We start from the raw sequence: 16,643 nt of genomic DNA, 5'->3' as shown, positions 1-16,643 counted from the left end.
TCGTCGGTAGTGCAACCTCTGTCAGGATTCAAGTCCACCAGTGCTACCAGCAGCCCCTGCGGCCTCCCTCTCCCTCATAGCCTTCCGAGCCAGACGTCTCTGGCGGTAGATGGCTACGTTAGCCAGGGAATTAGGTCGACTAGGATCGGGTGCAGTCCGAGTAAGGAAGTCCGCTAGTGCACCGTTAGAGGCGTCCTTGAAGGCCACAGGAAGTGGGGTACTAGTGGCCGCTCGAGGCGCTGTCCCATCGACCATCAGGAAGCCGCTGGCTTGATGAGGCCGCTTACGCTTGGCATCCTCCTCCTCCTCAGCAGCAGTAGCAGCCACACTCGGGGGTGATGAAGCCTTGGGCTTCCGATGCTCCTTTCGGCGCTTCCTCATCGATGCTGAGGTCTTCGCTGGCGGAGGATCCACCAGGCCATTGGAATGACAATAAGGACAGGCAAAGTAGAGATGCTGACAGAGTGCGGTAACCAGAGGAGTTGGAAGCCGCCTCTCTCACCAAGAATCCTTCATCGACCTCATTACGGTGGTACCCAAGCTCCTTCACCCGCCCATATAGTAGCTCCGATGCGCAGTGCCTGATCGTGGACGTACAGCAGAAAAGGAGGACAAGAGCCACTTACCCATGGAAAGTAGCTAAACAGCTACCGTCCATACCAGTACAGAGGACTATGTCCTCATCATCATCACTTTCTGTATCTTCCGGCAGGAGGTGACCACAGCCCTCACAGCGTAGTTCAGCCGCCTCTGTGTTCTCGATACCCTTCTGTCGGACTAGTTTACAATGAGCATACCTGACCAAATCACATAGACTACTACTGATGCTGTGAATACCCCAGATTAGGATTCCCTACAGAAAGAAAGAATTATCCAGAATCTGAACAACCCCTATTGGGAAACCTAAGATTTACGTATCGCATCTAAATGCAAGACGTGGATATTGCCTTGAATTCTTAGAGTAATACTCCTGAACAGTGCTTAGGAGTATTAATAAGAAGTGCACACTACTACAATACTCTGTTCCCAATTAGCAGTGCTTAGTGAGCAGCACCTACCCTTTCTCATTGCAGCCTACCTCATCCTAGTGCCATCAGGGCCATACTCGGCTATCCACTGAAACCGTCTCTTGCACTGTGGACATCTGTTGTCTCTGGTCGACCACTGTGATATGCAGTCGTAATGGAATATATGAGAGCATGTATTGGTGCAAGCCACCGTCATTGGAGGCTCTCCCAGACGCAATAAGCAGGCTGAGCAATCGATCTCCTCCTCAGCAGCAGCAGCAGCAGCAGCAGCAGCAGCAGATGGTGGGCCCATTATGACCCCCAAGGACTCAGGACGGGTGAGTGGAAGAGGACATTTCCGAGGGGGCATGAAGACCAGCGAATAGCAAGCACTGCAGTCCTCCAGTCCCGAACAGGATCTACTACTAACAACGTAAATAAGGTCCTGGTCTCAACATATACAGCATTTCCGTGGATGACGATTCCTAGGTAAACTGAGCCTTCTAAACTTTTTAATAAACCAGGTATAACATCAATCGGAAATTTATCAAAACGATGGGTAAAATATAAATAAAAAGAGTAAAACACCAACTAAATGGCTCGACAGTCCTGGAAATGCTCGACAGTGGCCGACCAACCCATCCTCCTTCAACAACACAAGTCTACTCACAAGGCAGACAACAAGCGGAATTATCATGGCAATGGTATCCTCACCGATCACGGCTCTCCTCCGATCTCGTGTGAGAACTATCAAATCGGTCCATACTCCGGAAGGTTCTCCCTACCACAGATGATGTAGTGCTTGATAGCGTAAGGCAGCTAGGCTGGCTCGGTGGGGGAAGGAGACCAGGGCTCGGCAACCGTATCGGTAGGGGCTTCTCTGGTGGCAACCACTTCTCACAAAAGCCCATCTCCCGAGCTGCGATCACCACATCACGGCGTGATGACGGATGAGACCATTCGCGCACTTCCCATACCTCCACCCTGCCATTTGAACAGATGACGTAGAGTAGATCAGCGCACATCACAACGCTGATCGCATCACCCTCGGTCCGGAGCCTAGCACAGGTAGTGGTGATCATACTACCAGACGGTTCTACAGGCAAGACCACCACATGCTGCTGCTGTTGCTTCTGTTCTACTCTACTGCTCAGGGCAAGCAAGTACCTGAGGGACCGGTCGATATTCGGACCGACTGGCCGATAGCCATGAGGCTTTTCTATATGAGGCGGACGGACGAAGGCCGTCGGGCATCAGTTCCAGGGTGTCTAGGGAGGAAACTCGTGGTCCCACACAGAACCACCACGAATGATGCGTGAATCCACTAGATATCAGTGTGGCGACTCAAAAGCGATAGCGTAGTGCCATTGCCGAGAATACAGAGGGAGCAATCTAAGTATTAGATTCTAATACCCTTCTAGAATCTCAATAACTCCCACAACATTCCAAAACCTCCCCATAGCCTACCTCCCCGTATCATCCAATGCAAGTGCTTCCCACCCACTACTCTCTCCTGGCAGCCTCCCCTTACCCTCCACCTTCCTACCAGACTCCCAAAGCCGCACCAATTCAAACGACCAACTGCCATCTTCAGCAGGCAATAGCAATACTAGACTGTATGTGTGGTTATTCATACACCACTTGCTCTCTTGCGCCCACTTGAATTTCCTCAACGCTGCGTATACAAGGGACTTCCCTAGTTTGTATATTTCATACAGTACCAGACTACTCTCCATCTCGGCCACGCAATACCTGTCAGTGTGCTCACCTGGACGACCAACACATTCTGCCCGCTTGCAGTGTCCATGGTCAAACTTGAACTCTTGCAGCATCTTGAGATTCCCCAACGCCAATGATGCTTCCAACAGCCCCACACTGCCATCCTCCAAGGTCAGCAGAGCCTCCCTAGTCCCCTCTAATGCGCTCATCCAGACCGGGGAGTAGTCGCACGAGTACTCACCACACTTTGTCCACACTGTGTCACCTTCCAATCTAGCAGTAATAACGTCCCCATCATCAAAGCCGACCCACAGTAGTAAAGGTGACGCCACACACAGTGCCGATACCCCAACTCTCTCCGGGACCAAGGCGAGCCTGCCTTGGTCCTGGCCACCGACCAGTACCGCTGTGCTCAGACCATCACTACATAGAAGTGCATCCCCTGCACAAACAGCAATAGGGTAGTCCCGATGTGAGAGGGTATGCTCACGAGACGCTACCCTTCGACCAGAGCGAATGTCAAGGACTTCGACCAAACCATTAGCCTCCACTACCATGACCACTTCTGAGTTACTATTAGCGTAAACAACCTCTGACCGAGGCCTGTCGTTGAGATGGACGAGACCGAGCTCCTCACTAGTTACCGTGAGTTCCCCGCCAGCCACCACCAACGTACAGCTACCATCACTTCCTGGCCATAACGATACCACACGTGAACCATCAAGTGGGCTACCCCCAATAGTATCCCCTTCAATCTCAACGAGCTGACCATCAGCCGAGAGTGCCAACAGCTTGGCCGTACCACACCTAGCTATGGTTACGACCGAACCGTCCGTTGGTCGGAGCCTAGTGACCGTCACCGCGTCCTCAGTGGCAGCACCGAGGGGATAGAATGAGATAGCCCGACCATCCCCGTCCAGGAGGGCAGCTGTAGTCCCCTCAGCACACTGTAAGCTGACCAGACTGGCAGGGGCCAGCCCAGGTCGCCACACATCGATACACTTGTTAATAGTGATCGAGAGCTCGTCAGAATCGAATGACAGCTGAAGGAGCTGCTGTCGATCAGTGACTACGCAAAGGCTGAGTACCCCACCTGTCTCGCCAGCATCACCACTAAAAGAGGCCAACGCCAGTGCCGGGGGCCTAGAGTGACCGCTGACTGATACAGTAACAGTACCATCACTTCTTTGCTTTCGGATAGCCCACACCCTCATAACGCCGCCAGTGTCAATAGTATAGAGCCCATCTCCCTTATTAGAATAGCATGCATCAAGAACAGTCCCCTCAGCCTCCAAGCAACGGAGGTATCTACACCTGTTGGAGCAGTAGTCCCATACAGTGAGGAGTCCCTGGGATACCGAATGCATGACCAAGGGCTTGGTGGGGTGAAGCCAGTAGCGATGGCCAGGAGGGGAGTGTACCCACTTTAGGAAGAACGACATTACAAATGGGCTTTGGTCATAATAACACAGGGAAGCTGAAGTAGCTTCTGATAGCGACTACATCCATGGAGGAATACGCACTGCTAGGACATATTTTGATTCTCCTCAGCTGAGCTCAGGAGTTCCCTCACTATCTATAGCAGTTTGCACACGAATTCGTGCAGAAGTGTACAGAAAACAACAAAAAATCACTAAAATTTCCTCGTAAATTTCATATTGTTCATATGTATATACTATATGACATGATTCAACCAATGACCAGCTCTCACCGTAAAATGTATATGTTTGCTTACCGTAGCTGAGCCCAGCTTAACGAGTTCGCTCGATAACTATAGAAGTTTACCTAAAAATTCAGGTGGAGCTGTACAGGAACCAAATCGGATTTCCATATTTTCACCAACACACATGTGCATATTTCCCCACACCAGAACACTGTTGACCATCAACGAGGCCGCCCCCCCCCTACCCCTTCTGACGCCCACACAACACCTTATAAGGGACGTATGCCGAATGGTACATCGTCAACAGTGACAAGGGACTACAAGTTGCTCCTAGGGACACTAGTAGTAGTAGTAGGGGCCGCGGCAGGCCTGTTATCATGACCAATGCTACTATCGTGCAACTTCCTGACCCATGTAGAAAACTCTACAACGTCCGTTCGTTGTGAGGTACAACGTGGAGGGAGTACACCCCGAGTGCCACCGGGTTGGAGACGCTGATGATGCAGCTGATGTAGGTGGGTGTTGGGGCGTGGGACCAAGGCCAGACAGCGCAGACAGCGGACCACTGAAAGGCAAAACTATCACGGATGTGATGATAACAGTCGTGTATATGCCTTGGAAAAGTTTAACCGTTCCTACTGTTGCCAAATCATGGTCAGTTGATGCGGCTCACAGAAAGCTATTTAAAATCACAGGTGAGAATATCCTAGCTAGCTCTACGGCGGCAGGAGATTTCTCTGTGATAGCCCCAGACTACATCCTTTGTTCCTGTTGGTGGTCCTGTCCTCAGCCAACATACTATCGACAATGTTATTAGCCCATGTATTGAAGTCGCCCATATGCGTCCGTTGTTGGAAGGTGGACCTTTTCCACCATAAGAAGAGTACCAATAGGAGCATAACTCCAGCCGCTGAAGAGACCATACTTCCGACCACATTAATACAACACTTCCAGGTCACGTTAATTTCTTACCCACTTGGTTAACGTTATACTTTTTTGGTTAATAATGTGCCCACGGTTTTGACAAACTACCGTGGAAATTTATGCCGTACTCGGTTGCTTAGAAAGTTTAGGAGTTCAATTTAACCTAGCCATGGACAATTTGACTTGGAAACGCTATAGTCATGATGAACTCTATCACTGGTCACACTACTATGGTGTAACCCCTACATAGTTGTATTCGCCAATACCTATACTACCTGTCTTGACAAGGGTGCTCGGTCGAGTCTTCCCCTTTTCCTCTTCCTCAGCCACACAGTGTTGCCAGACCTTCTCGAGTTCGCTTTCAGGCAGTGCCCCTCGGGTGCCCATAATAAACGACACGAATCTTGCTTCTATCGCCCTACAATGAAACTTGCAAATCTTGCAAATCTTGCAATCTTGCAGTTTCTTAATTTTCAGCTTGTCCGCGCCCGCCATTCTAAGCTTGACCCCAGCGCGCTGAATACTTTTTTCCTCACCGTGTCGTCCAGCTACTACAAGGACTTCATCATGTTCGCTGTATCGACCGCATTAGCTGCTCAGGAGGGCTTGTACGCTGGGATGGGGTATCTTAGGTCGACTTGTGGAAGATTCGAATTAGGTCCGTGTGGAGTCACTTTTTCGACCGCCTATTTCCATAGACATTTGAATTCTCTCTAGCATCTTTCCTTTCGACCCTACTTAGCGTATTTCCATGCGGGAATTATAAAGACACTCTACTTCATAATTTACTAATTGCTTTTGTTCGGTGTCCTGAAGCCCCATGGGGTGCGGTCGCCAGTCCACCGCCCAATTCCCATCGATCAGCCCAAGATAAGCCTTCTTATTCAGATACTGCTCCCCCACCAACTTCTTCCTTGCCTCTCTGGGCATTGCTGCTTCCATCAGTCTAGCCAACCTTGGTGCCGCCTATGGCACTGCCAAGGCTGGTGTTGGTATTGCCTGTATGGGCGTTATGAGAGGTAACCACTACTCTTAGTAAAAGACAAGGTAACCCTACCTTACTCCTCTGTAGGTGATCTCGTTATGCGATCTCTCATCCCTGTTGTCATGGCTGGTGTCTTGGGTATCTACGGTCTCATTACCTCCGTCATCATCAATGGCAAGCTTGAGAACCCCGCCGCCCTCAGCCCCTACTCAGTAGGTCCTTCTTCCCCTCTATCCTCCTCTTCATTACCTCTTTAGGCTTATGCCCTACTCGGTGCCGGACTTACTGTCGGTTTCTCTGCGTGGGCCGCCGGATATGCTATTGGCATCGTTGGTGACATTGGTGTGAGGTAAGCTGATTCTTATATGCACTGCTGGTTTCCATGCTGCTCTTACTAGGTGCAACGCTCTTTCCAACGGCAAGTTGTTCGTGGGCATGATCCTCATTTTGATCTTCGCCGAAGCCCTGGGTCTATACGGTCTCATTGTAGGCCTTGTTGTTGCCTCTGGTGCCATGGAGAAGGGTAGCAATCTCTGTATCCCTTACAAGAGCTAAATAGTAGCCTAACATTCATAGTGGTGACTGGTGTTCACCGTCATCATCCCCCCATTGTGTTTTTCATTTCTAGTGGTGACACCTGTTCACCCATCCCTCCACGTGTCACCCGTAGTGGTCTATCGATCCTAGTGTGGCGCTTGCGATACTCAGTAGAATTCTCTCATAACACTGATGGTCTCTTGCCACTTGGAGGGAGGGTGACGGCTTGTCACGGAGTTTGATGATAATGCATCATTGCGAAATGCTAGAACAATTTCCGTCATTTTGTTTGGTTGTGTTGATCAATTTGAAGGAGACCACTGGTGTAGATATTATTCGTTCCTGTTCTATGATCTATAACCCCTATGTAGGCCTTATTGGCACTGTTATTGCGCTTCTAGCCACACGAGAGGCCCAAGGGCTCTCTTTGACTGTTGTCCAGCACGAGACCCTTACCTCTCCAATGACGAAAGGCTCTCTTCTTTCTAGTGGTAGTGAAGGTGTTGTGACGTAATTGATCGGTTACGCCCTTCAGAGAGCCCTTGTAAGGAGCCACCACCAGAGGTAGGGTTGGCCACGTGGGAATGGCAGTATATTGATGGCGAAGCAGTAGCAGTGTATACATGTAGGCTCGAAGGGTATGTTGAGTGTAGGGGTGAACTGTGGTGATAGGCGAACCGGGCTGTATGACGCCTAATAATAAGAGGACCTTCATGGTTAAATGCTCGGCCCTTGGTGTCTACGTTGGGGTTTCGAAATGCGAGAAACGAGGCTGCACTGATGTGCCCAGCAGTATACCTAATGGGAAACTAGAGACAACTTCGGTATGACAAGGCGGTGTTGACAGACTCTCATGTTTTGTTAGGCGCATGTTGCTGCCTTCATCGACCGAGGGTCTCATCGGCAGATGTCCTTCGACTTCCTCTTGCCAGGAGAGACAGCTACTTACACGTGTGCCTTGGGTCACACTGGTGATGGACTCCCGAATGGTCCCAAGAGGATCGTCTATGTGTGCGACTCGACCCGCCAAATGGTAATACCAGGTGGTGTCCTCTGGGCTGGGTAGGGTGGCTATCAGGTTCCGTTGGGGTCGTTGTCGGGGTGTGAGCCGGTAAACTGTGGTGCCCCTCGGTATGTGAAAGGAGGACGGCCAGTAGTAGAGGATCCACACGCGAGGATCTCCTATGGCCACAGTGTGGACTATCTATGCTCGACGGGCTACACTGCAGGCTCGCCGGCATTGCGTCATGGAGCGCATGAGGAGGACCAGTTTACAGTGTAGGTGAAGATGGTCGAGCTGAGGTCCTCATAGTGGTCATCAGTACTTGTGGTCCTGATGGGCATTGGCAGCCCTCACCCTTCCCTATCTGTACGGCAGTCGTGTGTCGGACGGCCCCACACATCCCCAATGCGAGGCCTTCCAGCAGGGCAGAGGTAGGATGCAGTAGAGGCGGCGGCCTGTTGAGGGGGAGTGATCATGGCTAGGCGGCAGTCGCTATACGTGTTGGGAATCAACTTGGGTACACGTGCAATGCGGGGTATACCACGCCAGACGGGACGGGGCAGTTCAGCCTCCCATGTGAGACTACTAAGAGGGCTGATGGAGACGTTAGAGTGTAGGGAGAATGCTGTGTTCAAATGGTAGTTTACTGTTGTCTTCCTCCAGTGAGTTTACCAGTCCCAAGTCGGCACCGTGTGAGCGAGTGGCGTGCCATGAGAAGCCTCCAGTGATCGCTAACGCCACCTTGAGTTCCCCTTTGGATGGTATTGACCTCCTACGCTACAAGGATCAGGTAGTAGTTGGGTACGCCGGATACGCTGTAGTAGGTAGTGTCCTTGGTCAGCTCAACTACACGTGTAGTGATGGTAATGCTGTGAGTGGCGAGGCTGGCCGGACGACCTTGTCAGTGCGGTGCGCTGCCTCTGGGGACTGGGAGTAGGCTGATGCTGGTCTGTTGATGATAGGAGTATCTTTAGTACACCTGTGGAGACGTGCGAGCCGATACAGTGTGGAGTGGTAGCGGACATCCCATCGCAGTGGACCACCAACACTAACCATGACCTCCACTCGGAGTCCACCGTTATAGCTGGGCAGGCGGTTATGTTGGTAAGCCTCACGAGGGCGTGGTTCCATGCAATAGTTCCTGTTCAGTCATGCAATGCACATTCTCGGATTGTCGGGAGCTCCTATGGCACGGTCGAGATCAAGTGTGGCGAGGATGGTCACTTTGTGAACCCCTCTGGTGGGGTGTGTGCAGCTGACTGTGAGCTGAACATGGTTGACTTGTAGCTTCTACTTGGTGGTCTCAGGTCAAGTGCCGGAGATAGACGGAGCCCATGCTGTTGGGGTTGGGAGGGACACCTCCCATATACCCTATCAAGGCAGTGTGGAGTTCCAATGTGATGAACCTGTGAAGTAAGTGGCTCTGGTGCCTGTATCGTCTGTTGATGCCAATCGGACTTGAATAGGTCCCACTTTGAGGTGTCCCTCGACTACCCTGTGTCGGTCACGAGCGAGCCCCTCACACCGGACGCCTCTACCATAGAGTTGGCCTGTAGTCAGAGTGGCCAGCTCAGCTATAGAGGTAATCAACGGCGATGGCGCTGTTCTGATGTGCTGGGCCTAGGCACACTGCTTAGCAGTATGGAGCTGTCGTGCGAGAAGAAGAGATGCACTGGACCTTTGCCGCTGATAGCGCACGCCCAGGCGATCGATTATAAACCGTCGGAAGGAGGAAGGGTTGATGATCGTGTGGAGTTTGTGTGTGATGAGAAGTGGGCCCCTAGTGGAGACGGCGAGGTGACTACAGTGTGCTGGATTGACGAGGAGAAGAGTGGTGGGGCAACTGGTCTCCCATCTAGAGGCCACTTACTGTGGTCTTGCTGGCAGATGCGAAGCCTCAGTGGCGGCCAGGTGGGGGCGGGTGTGTTCCAAGTGCCCCTCCCTTTGGAATGGGGATTTATAAAGGAGGTCATGAGCCGCCAATGGAAGTTGCTGGCGGGTAGTGTTGAGATGCTTCGCTCCGCTAAGATTGGGTTATTGAATATTTAGGTCACATGAGTGTACATGGCCGGAGGTCCCGGGGACGCATATGGAGAAAGGAGAGGACGGGCAGTCGGCTGTGTACACCTGTGAGGAAGCTGATAGGTGGGAAGTGTGGTAACGATAGGGCGACCAACGCTGTTGTTGTTGAGGTACATCTATGGTCGAGGCTCAGTGACTGTCACTTGCGATAAGCTGTCGGATGGATCCTCGAGGCTGTCTATACCGCTGCCAGTGGTGGAGGGTTGTACAGAAGAGGAGAAGGAGTGGTAGGGGATATAGTTGGTGCGGAGGGTCAAGGTTTGGTCAGGTGCTGGGATGCGGAACTTGGCATCAAGGCCGCTCCTGGTCAGAGGGTGACGGTCTACTGTGATGACGTGGAGGAGGGGGAAGAGGCGACCGCGCCCTCGACGACTAGCTCGAGTACTACAGCGTATACTACGACCACTACGGAGGGACCGGACCTGAGTACGCACAGTGGTCCGGTTGCTGGTGTAGGCAGTGACCAAGAGACACCTGGCATAGCTGGGGATGATGCCTCTACAATGGGGGGAGTAGAGGAAGCATCGTCTACAACCACTTCTACTCCAACATCAACTGCCACTACTGTTGATGATGAGTCCACTGCTAGTAGCAGTACTACTAGTATCTCTACTACTACCACAACTACTACTACAACGAGTACCACTAGTATTAGTTCTGCTTCTACTACTACCATTGCCACCACTACTACGACTTCTACCAGCAGCACCACTACGACGACTACTACGACTACTACCAGCAGCACCACTACGACGACAACCACAACCACGACCACCACAACCACGACAACCGTTACAACGAGTACCACAACCAGTACTACAACGAGTACCACGACAACGACCAGTACTGCAACAACTACCACGGCAACGGCAACTGCTGATAGCGGTAACACTGGAAGTATTCCGGAGCCAACGGATGAGCCTACTGATTCTAAAGAAGGCGATAACGGGACAGAGTAAGCGTCGTGTTCACCTTCATCTTTTGGGTTATTGGCACCTCCTTTCAGACCGCCCACTGAGTCATCATTCATTCAGCTGCGGTTCAATCGGCCACTGATGTTGCGGGCTGCCGAGGCCCCGTCGGAGGTATCGGACGTGAATGCTACAGATGAACAATTCCTACGAGATGGAGTCTGGGATACGAGGAAGGACGAGCCCGTGAAACTGATACCGTATAGTATGATACCGTATTATAGGCAGAAGCAGGAGGCGGAACAGAAGGCCAGGAGGGAAGCTGAGGCTGAGGGTGCTGCGGGTGGGACCCGATCGGATCACGCGGGAGACCAGCATGAACAAGCATCGACCTCCAGTACTGGTCAGGAGGACCATCCTGCTCCAAGTGGTGGGGAAGGGGGCCAGCCTGATACCAGTGGAGATGGAGATCACGCCGCTGCTACCAGTCGTGGGCAAGAAGACCACGGCCCTGCTGCTAGTAGTGGGCAAGAGGGTCACGGCACTGCTACTCAAAGCGGACAAGAGGGCCACGCCGGTGCTACCAGTAGTGGGCAAGAGGCTCACGGCGGTGCTACCAGTAGTGGGCAAGAAGACCACGGCCCTGCTACTAGTAGTGGGCAAGCGGATCATGGCGCTGCTACTAGTAGTGGGCAAGCGGATCATGGCGCTGTTGCTAGTAGTGGGCAAGCGGATCATGGCGCTGTTGCTAGTAGTGGGAAAGAGGTAGACGATTCCGTCTCCATCGGTGGGCAGGAGAAAACTGGTGAAAGGACTAACCACTCTGAGGCCACTGATGGGCACGTTGACCAGGCTGATATCAACAGTGGGCAAGAGCCCATTGCTGATGGACTGGGGAAAACTGGTGAAAAAGATGACTACTTCGGGACCAGCCCAGAGGAGGAGGAGGACCACTTGGCTGCCCATGATAGGCCGGAGGACCACTCCAAACACAAAGCTGGGCAGAGCAGCCCTCTTAGCGAGGGTCGTATTGGAGGTAGTGGGGGAGAGGACGAGGACCTAGGCGGTGGTCCTCTGGATCGGGCTCGTGGTTCTGCGGTAAGCAATGCTGTGAAGAAGGTAGCGGGGAAGGCTCATGCCGTCCTCCATCCTGGCGGGGTTCATCATCATCGCCCATCGCACAGTGGAAGCGTAGTAGACAGGAAGTACTCGATGATTTGTCGTAAGGATGGTACCTGGTTGAAGCCTAAGGGGAAGGTCTGTAGGCCAGTCGTTAGAGTTAAGGAGGAGCCGACGCCCGAGTCCGAGGTAGGCATGAACGATCGATCCTTCATTGTGGTCAGTGGCTTCGGTATTCAGGAAGGGGCCTTCACGTATGCTACACACACGTTCTCGAATGAGATGCAACCTGCCCAGCTAGCCGTCCTGGACGAGTCGAAGGAATATTCTAGTAGGAGTAGGCGGCGGCTAGGGTCGATGTCGACCACGAGGGGCCGGGCCCATCCCTTACCGTTTGTCTGGACGATGCTGATGCTTCTGTACTTCGTCACACATGGCATGTGATTTCTTGAATCCATCAGTAGCATACCAAAGTAGCTCGCCTTGTCCTCGTCGTTGTTGCTAGCAGCTGTAGCAGGGTTGAGTTCAATAAGGCCGCACTAGGATGAACTTCCTCGTAGTACTTCATTCCACTGGAAGTGCATGGCCGACCATCCCTCGACTATGGTGGGGTCCACTACCAATAATCAACAGTTTGGTCCTCAAGCTGTCGCCAACGCTACTGCCGTTCTCTTTGGTGCTAAGACGGATGCCACGGCGAGGTAGGCCGCGCCTCGTTCGGGCGCTTCTTTATTAGAGTGGTCCTGTAGGCGACAAGCTGATGAGTATCTACGATGCTTTGCAGAGGACGATGCCGCTATATGGGACGTATGGAGGACCTTGCTTGAGGACGGCGACTCGAATGTGATGTAAACTGAGGGGCTGCTCCGTAGAGGTCGAGAGGCGTAGCTCGAGAGTGTGTTCGAATAGTGCTGGCTCCACTAAAGGGCTACACAAGTGGTTCGTGCAGGTTCATTGCCGCCCAGACTATGTACCTCCGAGTGCGAACATCATCAAGGCACCCTCCCATTGTGAAGGAGTTGTTCCACATCCTATCACTTCATCTGGGGAGTAGTAGTACCGTACCATCTTTGGTACTCCAAAGGCTGGCTCTCACGCTGGCAGCACTAGCGGCTCGTGCTGTGTACTCTAGGAAAGGGGAGGAGGCGATGGAGTGGGTACAGGGGGCTGGCCCTGGCTACTCTCCAGTGAGAGCCATAGTAGGTCGGCCTGGACAGGGGACGATGTGCTCAGCTCGATGCCTCTCAGGTGGACTTCACCGTGGCCTCACCTAGCCATGTTGGAATTGGTCTCTTCATGCTCACAGCGCTGGCCAGTGAGTGTCGAGATGTGGTCCTTAAAGGGATGCGGAGTCGACAGGCGCTGCCGCCTATCCCAGATCTGGATGCGGTGTGGTCCTTGCTACCACAGCTCAACCCTACAGTCGAGCAAGCACATGACCTGCTGGTGGCATGGGCCCTGTCGACCACGACACTGCAGTTGGGGGCCGCTTGCCCCTTGGGAAGTATAGGTGTAGCTGAGTGGCTAGTATTCCGCGGTATGTTGGAGACCATAGCAGACTGCCTCGACCACAGTCCTAATGCTTATTCACAATGGCATGCCTCTGCCGACGAGTCCAGCCAGTTTCTCAAGTGCTCCGATGGTGAACGAGTCGCTATTGCTGCTCTGCTGTCCTTCCTACATAATGTTGGTAACAGCTTGGATAAGGCGGATCGCGACAGTGTTGGTAGGGCGGCCCGGTACTGCAAGGTTTTAGCATGTGCTTGGACGCCTCTGCTGTTCGATCCTTCTGGTGAGGTAATCCTCCCTTGCATGGCCGGCATTCTGAGGCTCCCTCGGTGGCCGGCATGTGGTGCCTCGACTGTGCTCGACATATGGCCATCTCTGAGGGAGATGCGCAATAGTGAATGCCTCAGTGGAGAGCAGGTGGCGGCTCTGGTCAGAGCACTCGGCCAGCCTAGCATACAAGCGTTATTGACATTCTCTAGGATGGACGCCTTGTCCCTGCATGAGGAGGGCAACGAGGACGAGGAGGGGAGGCAGAACTTACTGGCCTTCCGTGACCTGGCCTGTGACGTTACAGTGGATGTCTATTCATTGGCTGATGGGCTGGGCCACGGCGATGCTTTCTTGGACCAGTGTTGTCCAGATGGAGAGGACCCGTTGGAGCTCGAGGCTAGTATCCATATAGTGATGGGAGTTGCCGAGCTCCGCTGTGGTGACGGCCACATGTCGCCTCCGATACAACGTGTATTGGAGAAGGGCTTGGCGGCAGTCTGCAAGCCGGAGTGCTACGTCCCGTTGTGCCAGGCTGTGGCGGAGATGCTCACTGTTGTTACCAAGCAGGTGGCGGCCCTTCCTGATCTGCTACAGGTTGCTATTGAATGGGCCGCTGGTATTGGCCTAGATAGATGCCCGACTGAAGTGACGGCAGCACTGATGGCCCTCTGCAGTGAGGAGAGGGCCCTACCAGTGTTGTTGCCAGTAATGGAGCAGGGGCTCTTGCCGAGGGCCAGGGCTGCAGCTGGGCACATATCGCCTCAGGCGGACGCCACTATGTTTGGTGCCCTTGTCTGTGTGGTACGGTCCCTGGAGGACAAGCCCGCGAAGGACCTAGGTCTGAGCACTATCTTCGGCGCTGCACTTACTATGACGCCGATCGACCACATGGCGGATTTCTATAGAGAGGTACTGCGAGCACAGACGTGTTGTTGGGCGCTTACGGCAAAGAGGGACTCTCGAACACCAGAGAGGGATGCCTTGCCCAGAACGACCAAGCTGTTGGCACAGCATCTGCGTACACATACTGAGAGCTTGTACCGGTACTTGTCGGCTGCGGGCTCCGCGGTGTACTCAACGAGTGTTCGAGCTGGTCCATCTCCAGCACAGAGGAGGCTGCCGGCAGGGGAGCTGAGCCTGACCTCGATGGCCCCTCTGTGTCATCATTACTTGCGCTACTTGGTCCGTGCTACTGCGGGTAGTATGGGAACGCCTGAAGGGACGGAGCTGGCTACTGCTCTCCTTGACCTTTGTGCTCGACTGCTACGAGACTCCGTCATTTGCCCCTTATCTATTGTTGCTGACTGGGTCATGTACGGCGGCTCTGTTGAGAGGCTCCTACGACCGGTCCTTCCACTGGCCCTCGAGGCCACTGATCGTTCCTCTACGGCCAACGGGGTTCAGGCCGCTGCCCCGCTGTTCCAGCTGTTGTATTGGGCTGCTGTCGAGAATAGGAGGACGGGCCTTTATGGGAATACTGAGGTCCTTACTACTACGATCGCGGTTGCCATTCACAGGTGTTTGAGCTGTACTGATAGAGAGCTCGACTCATGGGTGCTGCGGTACTTGACCAAGTTAGTGACGGCGAGGGATGTGGGGGTCCGGAGGGCAGTACAGGGCGAGTTCCAGGGTCTGGTCATGGGACTATTGAGGAACTTCACTCGCTATAACAGGGCTAATGCAAGCCACACATATGCTCTCTTTGAGGCGCTCCTCGAGACCTATCCAGAACAGTTCCAACAGGTGTGTGTATCGGTATTCAATGATGAGTCGATCGGTGATAGCGTCGATAAGAAGCTGACTGCTGCCCAAAAGCCATTGGCCTTGGAGTGCTTCGTGGGGCTGCGGGGCATGAAGTTGAAGATGTTTTTGAATGTGCTCACTAACATCGATCTAGGCCTGGTACCGTCAGGGGAGGCCCTCGTACCGTATGAGGCAATGCTCGAGGCCAGCAGAGCCCCTAGGAACGAGGGGATCGTAGATCTCACTCTGGATTGACTGTTGCTATTATTACTACTACTGTTGAGTCATTTAATATGTTGTTATAGTTTCTATACCACACCACAGCTTCATCATCCTTGGGTTTGCTCAATACAGGGGAATTCAGTTCGGTATGGGAGGGGGGGGGGTTCCGAATCTTCGATTTCGTGTCGGAGGGTCCTGAGCACTGCTATCAGGGTTGTATGTTGGTTGATGACGACTGCCTCGCTGTCGGCTTTGGTCATGCCCTTATGCGTCTCTGATTGGGACATGGTAGTTGCTGTCCTCACCGGCTACCTCAACAGCAACGCTAAGATCACCACTACTGAGCAACTGGACCTACTCCTTTCGTGTTGCACGTCGATTCACCTCATATCTCAGCCATGGATGCGGCGCCAAGTCCTACTCCTCGTGACCTGCATCCTTGTCCGTAGTGGCCTGGTTGGAGTTCCTGCAGCACTCGAGGAGTACTTGATGCGGTCCTGGGACGACTGTGAGTTTGGCGCTACATTCACATTTGATGATGCTAGGTTTCTAGTATGCCTGGCTCACAGGGGTAGAGGTAGCGAGCCTCTGGTGTGTCGGATATTGAGGTCCTCGAGGGTCGGTGCCACCTTTCTATCGGCCGTACATTTGCATACTACCTTGGAGATGGTCCTGGACATCATGTTGGCTAGTGGCTGGTCCCATGGCAGCTACCGTCGGCCATGTGGGATGTGTGCACTACTGCAGTGCTTCGACTCATCAGCCCCGTCCGAGGCCCTTGTGGTGGACACCGCTCTGCAGCTCATCCAGGCATGCGTTCGTAGCGGCCGAATGAACCAGATGGAGAAATGCCTCAGGGAGAGGTCAATGGATCCCAAGGCAGCCGAGATCCCTATGATGTGCTTTATAGGAGCGTTGAGGAAACGGCAAGATTGCAAGTGGCTTCGAG

The 16,643-nt window shown here is 53.1% G+C and overlaps 3 protein-coding genes across 3 annotated transcripts; 2 read left to right on the top strand and 1 right to left on the bottom strand.

The window, feature by feature from the left end:
• Positions 1-21: 21 nt before the first annotated feature.
• On the bottom strand, positions 22-4,093 carry Pmar_PMAR017677 (hypothetical protein; the record flags this gene model as incomplete). The annotated part of the gene is made up of 4 exons (XM_002776760.1): positions 22-456; positions 503-581; positions 627-797; positions 2,760-4,093. 4 exons carry the CDS (start codon positions 4,091-4,093, stop codon positions 22-24), a joined length of 2,019 nt encoding a protein of 672 aa, XP_002776806.1.
• A 1,750-nt stretch (positions 4,094-5,843) lies between these two features.
• On the top strand, positions 5,844-7,116 carry Pmar_PMAR017676 (vacuolar ATP synthase 16 kDa proteolipid subunit, putative). Its single transcript, XM_002776759.1, has 5 exons — positions 5,844-5,921; positions 6,202-6,332; positions 6,386-6,510; positions 6,556-6,647; positions 6,697-7,116. The coding sequence occupies exons 1-5, from the start codon at positions 5,881-5,883 to the stop codon at positions 6,851-6,853; spliced, it is 546 nt and encodes a 181-aa protein (XP_002776805.1). The 5' UTR covers positions 5,844-5,880; the 3' UTR covers positions 6,854-7,116.
• A 68-nt stretch (positions 7,117-7,184) lies between these two features.
• On the top strand, positions 7,185-15,757 carry Pmar_PMAR017675 (hypothetical protein; the record flags this gene model as incomplete). The annotated part of the gene is made up of 24 exons (XM_002776758.1): positions 7,185-7,326; positions 7,371-7,460; positions 7,508-7,659; positions 7,701-7,868; positions 7,914-8,113; positions 8,158-8,269; positions 8,321-8,451; positions 8,502-8,628; positions 8,680-8,771; positions 8,813-8,942; positions 8,988-9,099; positions 9,146-9,251; positions 9,305-9,420; positions 9,463-9,672; positions 9,726-9,837; positions 9,888-9,983; positions 10,031-10,147; positions 10,189-10,311; positions 10,927-12,139; positions 12,191-12,281; positions 12,597-12,651; positions 12,700-12,798; positions 12,900-13,149; positions 13,199-15,757. The coding sequence occupies 24 exons, from the start codon at positions 7,185-7,187 to the stop codon at positions 15,725-15,727; spliced, it is 6,573 nt and encodes a 2,190-aa protein (XP_002776804.1). The 3' UTR covers positions 15,728-15,757.
• Between the last annotated feature and the right edge of the window lie 886 nt (positions 15,758-16,643).

The sequence above is a fragment of the Perkinsus marinus genome (assembly GCF_000006405.1).
Source record: "Perkinsus marinus ATCC 50983 genomic scaffold scf_1104296953018, whole genome shotgun sequence".
Classification (NCBI taxonomy): domain Eukaryota; phylum Perkinsozoa; order Perkinsida; family Perkinsidae; genus Perkinsus; species Perkinsus marinus.
This window is presented reverse-complemented; position numbering and strand designations above follow the sequence as displayed.